This window comes from Austrofundulus limnaeus, unplaced genomic scaffold (assembly GCF_001266775.1).
Source record: "Austrofundulus limnaeus strain Quisiro unplaced genomic scaffold, Austrofundulus_limnaeus-1.0 Scaffold557, whole genome shotgun sequence".
NCBI lineage: Eukaryota > Metazoa > Chordata > Actinopteri > Cyprinodontiformes > Rivulidae > Austrofundulus > Austrofundulus limnaeus.
The window spans coordinates 75,012-82,048 of record NW_013952959.1 but is presented as its reverse complement, the minus strand read 5'-3'; the positions used below and the strand labels follow the sequence as shown (position 1 = coordinate 82,048).

The 7,037-nt window shown below is 40.5% G+C and overlaps 2 protein-coding genes across 3 annotated transcripts in view; one reads left to right on the top strand and one right to left on the bottom strand.

The window, feature by feature from the left end:
- taf1b (TATA box binding protein (Tbp)-associated factor, RNA polymerase I, B) overlaps positions 1-3,543 on the bottom strand; it is a gene marked incomplete in the record, with an annotated part of 23,855 nt that extends 20,312 nt beyond the window's left edge. Inside the window, 7 exon segments of one of the 2 annotated variants that reach the window (XM_014026472.1) lie at positions 1,273-1,429; positions 1,544-1,637; positions 1,717-1,809; positions 1,890-1,987; positions 2,102-2,189; positions 2,460-2,558; positions 3,392-3,543. In XM_014026472.1, coding sequence (XP_013881926.1) covers positions 1,273-1,429; positions 1,544-1,637; positions 1,717-1,809; positions 1,890-1,987; positions 2,102-2,189; positions 2,460-2,558; positions 3,392-3,409 — 647 coding nt within the window. 2 annotated transcript variants of the gene reach the window in all.
- A 1,531-nt stretch (positions 3,544-5,074) lies between these two features.
- Positions 5,075-7,037, top strand: part of adam17b (ADAM metallopeptidase domain 17b) — a 16,508-nt gene continuing 14,545 nt past the window's right edge. Inside the window, exons 1-3 of the mRNA XM_014026469.1 lie at positions 5,075-5,375; positions 6,040-6,172; positions 6,263-6,396. Of these exons, the coding sequence (XP_013881923.1) occupies positions 5,285-5,375; positions 6,040-6,172; positions 6,263-6,396 (358 nt within the window). The 5' untranslated portion in view covers positions 5,075-5,284. The remainder of the gene's footprint in view (positions 5,376-6,039; positions 6,173-6,262; positions 6,397-7,037) is intronic.

Here is a 7,037-nt window from a genome sequence, read left to right as displayed (position 1 = left end):
ACCAAGTGTGAGGTCCAGGTGTGAAGACCAAGTGTGAGGTCCAGGTGTGAGGACCAAGTGTGAGGACCAGGTGTGAGGACCAAGTGTGAGGTCCAGGTATGAGAACCAAGTGTGAGGTCCAGGTATGAGAACCAAGTGTGAGGTGCAGGTATGAGAACCAAGTGTGAGGTGCAGGTATGAGAACCAAGTGTGAGGTGCAGGTATGAGAACCAAGTGTGAGGTCCAGGTGTAAGAACCAGGTGTGAGGTCCAGGTGTGAGGACCACGTGTGAGGTCCAGGTGTAAGGACCAAGTGTGAGGTCAAGGTGTGAGGACCACGTGTGAGGACCAAGTGTGAGGACAGGTGTGAGGACCAAGTGTGAGGACCAAGTGTGAGAACCACGTGTGAGGTGCAGGTATGAGAACCAAGTGTGAGGTCCAGGTGTGAGGACCAAGTGTGAGGACCAGGTGTGAGGACCTGGTGTGAGGTCTAGGTGTGAGGACCAAGTGTGAGGACCAGGTGTGAGGACCAAGTGTGAGGTCCAGGTGTGAGGACCAAGTGTGAGGTCCAGGTGTGAGGTCCGAGTGTGAGGACCGGGTGTGAGGACCACGTGTGAGAACCAAGTGTGAGGTCCAGGTGTGAGGTCCAGGTGTGAGGACCAAGTGTGAGGTCCACGTGTGAGAACCAGGTGTAAGGTCCAGGTGTAAGGTCCAGGTGTGAGGACCAGGTGTGAGGACCACGTGTGAGAACCAAGTGTGAGGTCCAGGTGTGAGGACCAAGTGTGAGGACCAGGTGTGAGGACCAGGTGTGAGGACCAGGTGTAAGGTCCAGGTGTGAGGTCCTGGTGTGAGGACCCGGTGTGAAGACCAAGTGTGATGTCCAGGTGTGAGGACCAGGTGTGAAGACCACGTGTGAGGACCAGGTGTGAGGACCAGGTGTGAGGACCAGGTGTGAGGTCTAGGTGTGAGGTCTAGGTATGAGGTCTAGGTGTGAGGACCAGGTGTGAGGTCCAGGTGTGAGGTCCAGGTGTGAGGTCTAGGTGTGAGGTCTAGGTGTGAGGTCTAGGTGTGAGGTGCAGGTGTGAGGACCAAGTGTGATGTCCAGGTGTGAGGACCAGGTGAGAGGACCAGGTGTAAGGTCCAGGTGTGAGGACCAGGTGTGAGGACCACGTGTGAGAACCAAGTGTAAGGTCCAGGTGTGAGGTCCAGGAGTGCGGACCAGTTGTGAGGTCTAGGTGTGAGGTCCAGGTGTGAGGTCTAGGTGTGAGGACCAAGTGTGAGGACCAGGTGTTACCTGAGCAGGTCGCTGAGCGTCAGCTCCTCGTGGCTCCACATCAGAGCCAGGTGGATCAGGGCCAGAGTCTTCCTCATGCTCATCGGGTTGCGGCACCTCCTCCGCGGAGCCACCGGGTCGGTGAAGCCCTCCGAGCTCGTCCAATCACTGAAGATCTCTGAGGATCAAAGGAATGGTTTCATGGTTTTGTTTTCTGCAGGAGAACATCTGAACTTTAAAAACAGTAAATTTAAATAATTTTTATTGTTTAGCCGAGATGTTTCTGTGGTACCTGCATCAGAACCGGCGGTGCTGGGCGGGTTCGACTCTCCGTCAGTAGTCCAGGTGATGGACTCAGCGGCGCTGTCTGAATCCGACTCCATGCCCTTCTGAGGGGGGGAGGAGCTTATCAGTGTCCTTTTCCTGTTTTATTTCACTAAAACATAAATAAATCCAACAACTGACCGGTCCAAACTTGAAGTTGGTGGCCTGGTTCTGGCAGTACGCCTGCTGGCTCTTCTGCAGGAACAGTCTCCACAGCTGACACAGAACCTCGTCCTGAAAACAGTAAAAAAAAAAAAACATCAGATGGGTCCGAATGTCGATGGAGGATCCATAAGATCCACCAAAAACGGGACCTTAAAACGGGGACTGAGTCCCAGTCTGAGCAGAGCGTCGGCCTGCATCGTCAGGATGAACTGGAAACCCTCGCAGACGGTCCAGGTGTAGCCGGTCCCTGAGGAGCATCAGAAAATGGGTCAAAGTTTGGGTCCTGATGATCAAAGACAGAATCTACCTGGACTGGGACCACAGGTGACCCGTTCACAGGCTGGTTGAAACGGACACTGACCTTCCTTCTTGGTTCTCGGACCTTTCTTGATGGTCGTGACTCTACTGGTCCCCTGCTGGAAGGTCAGGACCTCCGCCTCTCTGGTTCTCTGAGAACAAAATAAAAAACTTAAAGACGGGACAGTGACCCCTGTTGACAGCTGGAGGTACTGCACACAAAACCATTCTCTGTTTTTTAAAACCAAGTTCATTTCATTTATTTTAAAACCTCCAGATTCTCAACTTTCTTGTGTTTTAGGTCTTTTGAGACCTGCAGAAACTGTGTTTCCATGGTAAAATGTGAATTTATAAAGAACTGCAGAAATTCACAGTACAGACCTCAAATCAACTGATGTTGTTTTTGTTTGTTTGTTGTTTACCTCAATGACGTTGTGGCAGGACCTGCAGTAGAACCGACCCTCATCTGAGATGCCCCAGTTCACCTCCGCACACTGTGCGCAGGGCTCCCTGTATCCCGCCTGAACAAAAAGATAAAAAATAAAATAAATAAAAAAACAACAAAAACAAAAACAACAACAATAATAATAATAATACAATTTAAAAAACAAAAATCACAGGTCAGAAGAGAGAAACGAAAACAAAAGAAAAGTTCTGTTTGACAAATTAAACTAAACCCTTTATGTTGTTGATGCAGGCAGAGCTGCAACCAAGGCAAACATGATCGCAGAAAACTGATCCTATAAACTCAAAATATTTATGAAAAACTGGGATCGAGTTGACGTCATCATCAGAAACATTTGCATGAAACCACTAAGTATAAATGTTTTTAATTGAGGGTCAGAAACTGGTAAAATGATGTGATCAACCTGAAAAAATAGACAATTAAACTACAATAACAATAAAAAAAGAAAACTAAAAACAAACGAACTTTATATTTTAACAGATCTTTAAATAAATATATTTTAGAATCAATTTTAATATTTAAAACGAACTTGAAATAACACAATTAAGAAATATAATTTAAAATGACCAGCTCCTACAAGTGAAACTACAAACTACATGAGGTACATTTGCACAGCAGTAAAAAAAATAAACAATTTTACTGTAAAATGTTTACCTTTAAGTTTATAACCATTTATTTTATGCCGATTATTGAACCAGTCTTAGCATATTCGGTGGCAACTGTTTAAAATGTATTAAAATATTATGCAATATTCAATATTTATGAGTAACAAGAAAAAAGCCATTTAGATAACGTGATTTGGTGCTAACTAGCTAACACCGACGCTCCTGTTCACCATAAATTTGTGCATCAACTTTATGAAAAACTAAAAATTTCAGCAGGATTTACCGTGTGTTCTTCATCCATGGTGACTTACAAACGGCATTCAATCCATAACGTTTGATTTTCATCGGGATTTATTTACGCCGACATGTGGAAACCGGAAGTGAGTATTTCTTCTTCGTTGACTTCCTGTAAACTGAAGGATGTGATTCTGCTGCCCCCAACAGGCCGCCACGAGAACTACAACTTTCCATGGGTTAAAATAACTTTTAAATATTTTTTAAAAACAAGGAAACATCCCGGTGCTTTGACTGAATGAAACGGAAGGTGACCTTCAAAATAAAGGTCACCTGCAGCGTTAACACCTGACGTTTCATTGAATTTACCGCCCAAAACGCTCCGTATATGTTTGAACTGTTTACATTTACAGTTTTGTTGTTATTTATTTACAGTCAGCTCTGTTTTCTATCATATTTGCTGTGATTCTGTGTTGCAGAGACTCTGGTCTCTGGTTTGAAAGAGGATTTGGATGAGATCAGAGATTAAAAATAGACTCGCCAGATGTTTCCGTTATTCTCTTACATAACGTCACGAAACGATTCACTTTTGTTTAAACTTTGTTTGTTTGTTGTTGTTTTTGTTGTTAAATGTTATTTGTCGTCTGTTTCGGTGAATGTTTATAAAATCACGAGCATTCTTCTTGGATTTTTCTTTCACGCGTTTCGGTCTCAAACACGTCAAAAGCTCGAGACAACAGGAACAAAGAGGAAGTGCAGATTTTCAAAATAAAACCCAAATGGGTGGGTTTCTTTGTGACACTTCTAAATAAAAACATGCAAATGTATTGTAGCAATATCTAGAAAGAAACAATAGTAAATAAAACAAAAACAAGTTATGATAATACTGAAAATAAAACTTAGGGAACTTTACAGTAACGCTACAAAAACAGAACACTTGAACTTTTTTCTTTTTAAATTTCTGCTCATGTCTTCATTTTCTTATTCTTTCATATTTGTTACAGGTATTAAAGGTCCTGACAACAGTGAAGCATACATAAATAAACATGGATGATTTTCAAGTAAATAATACAAACAAATGGACCACAGTGGAAATAAGCTTTGTGCTTTGTTGTGTTATCTATTTGTGTTAATGTTATTGTGTATTATATGCAGTATCATTTACATGATAAATTAAATGACTGAATGAATGAATGAATGAAATATTTACATTTTTCTCTTTTTTTGGATTGTGTATCCAACATGCCTGTTTCTAAAACTGCACAGTGTTTTTCTGTTATTGCCTTGTGCAGTATTTTGTTATTTTATTATTATTATTGCTAGTATTATTAATCTTATTTATTATATATTGTTTTTAACACTTTAGAACTATATCTGCTGCCACTGTTACACCTTAATTTCCACTCTGTGGGACAATAAAGGCGGTTTCTATTCTATTCTATTCTATTCTATTCTATTCTATTCTATTCTATTCTATTCTTGACTGAGACTTTACTTCAGATTTGATGTGTTTATTTTTTTCCTGGCTTTATTTTGCATTACTGTATCTGTAAAACAACATTTAAAACACCATAACAGCAGACATACATTTAATTAAAAAATGTCAAAATATCCAGACGTTGTAATGTTCAGATACATTTAAACCCACAATCTAATTTAGAGTTAGTCTTTCTGTGCTTTTACTGTGAAGGCCACAACTTCCGGTTCCCCTCCTCGGTTTTCGCCAGCTTTCCTCAGCAGCGCTCGGTCTTCCTGGTTCTGCGGACTGGAGGCGTACTTTCTGCGTGTTTTTAATTATTTATTTATTTTTTTTAAAAACAATGACTCCGGGTTTCGGATCGCCGAGTTTCTCCCAGAAAACGCGTCTGAAGTCAGAAGTTTGTGTCTGACCGACCCGCTGGTCGTGCTGGGTCGTTTCCTGCCGTCAGTCAAACTGTCCACCATGGGACCGCAGCTTCTCGTTTTCTCGGCTCTTCTGGTTGTAACGGAGGCGGCCGTGTCTCCACCCGCGGACACACGGGACCAGGAGTTCGGTGAGTCCGTCCGACGTGTTAATTTAAAGTTTTTAATAAAATCTGATAAATTAGTTTCCTTCATTCAGAGTAAAAAGTTGATTTTCGGACAGAATGTATGGAACCCTGCTGTTGCCATAAAACACTCAACTCTGATTTAACTTAAAAGTTAAAATAATTTGTTTGTGATACAGTTCGTCAATCTAGAAAATTAAAGCTGTGCCAGTGAATCATGTGTGAGTTTTTAAAGAAAACTCAGTGAATAAACGGTTATTACACAGTTAGAAAATATGGAAGACAATTTATGCCAAAAACAAACAAACAAACAATGCAATTTCAAATGTCCCTTCTTTGTAATTGTAAATTTAAAATTAAAAACTAAGAATTAAATACTTTAAACTTTTATTCTGAGATATTAAATTCAAACATTTAAATTGTGCTTTTTATTAATTATTCGTTATTACAAGGCTGTAATGAACTAAGTTCAAAACTATTTAGTAACACATTATTACTAAACTTATGCAGTGCTATGGGGGTATAAACACATTTTAAATCCTATAAAATCTTTTATTTACACAAATACAATGCAATTAATAATAAATATTAATTTTTCATTATTTAAATCTAGTTTCAGACCAACTTTATGTCATCATCTTATTAGAGGAAGTGTTGTTTTTCTCCTCAGGCTCTATCAGCTCCATGTTGGACGATTTCGACGTCCTTCCTTTCTCCAGCCTGCAGACTCACTCGGTCCAACGCCGGGACGTCCAGACCCAGACCCACGTGGAGAAGCTGCTGAGTTTCAGCGCCCTCCAGAGGTCAGACATTACTGATGCTCGTTCTTGTAACGAGATCTGGTAAAGCGTACGAACGTGCTCCTTCACCCCGCTGTGTGCTCCTGAGCGCAGGAACTTCAGGCTTTACCTGAGAACCAACAACGAGATCTTCACCGAGGACTTCAGAGCTGTCGTCGTGGACGAGGACGGCCGAGAGCGAAGCTTTCCGGTCAACAGACACAACTTTTTCACCGGACACGTCATCGGTAACGTAGTGTTCAGAGTTTCCACTTCGTGATCCTTTCAAAATAAACTATGATGCTGGTTTTTTTCCTTTTATTTTGTTTTGTTGGGACAAACAGGAAAGAGCTTCTCGTGTCGACTTTAAGTTCATTCGTCAAATTCATCCTTTTTAACTAAACTTCGAATATTTAAGAACCAGAGTTTCTGTTTGATGAAAGGTTTTAAAGTTCAAAACACTAATTTCAAGATTAAACCTGAAATATGAGCAGATTAAAACAAATATGAGCAGATTAAAACAAATATGAGCAGATTAAAACAAATATGAGCAGATTAAATCTTAAAAATGAGCAGATTAAATATGAGCAGATTAAGCCTTAAATATGAGCAGATTAAACCTTGAATCAGAGCAGATTAAATCTGAGCAAATTAACCCTTAAATATGAGCATAATAAATCTTAAATATGAGCAGATTAAATCTTAAATATGAGCAGATTAATTGTGAACAGAATAAATCTTAAATGAGAAGATTAAATATGAGCTGGTTAAAATGAGCAGAATAAATCTTAAATATGAGCAGATTAAATATGAACAGAATAAATCTTTAAAATGAGCAGATTAAATATGAACAGAATAAATCTTAAATATGTGCAGATTAAATATGAGC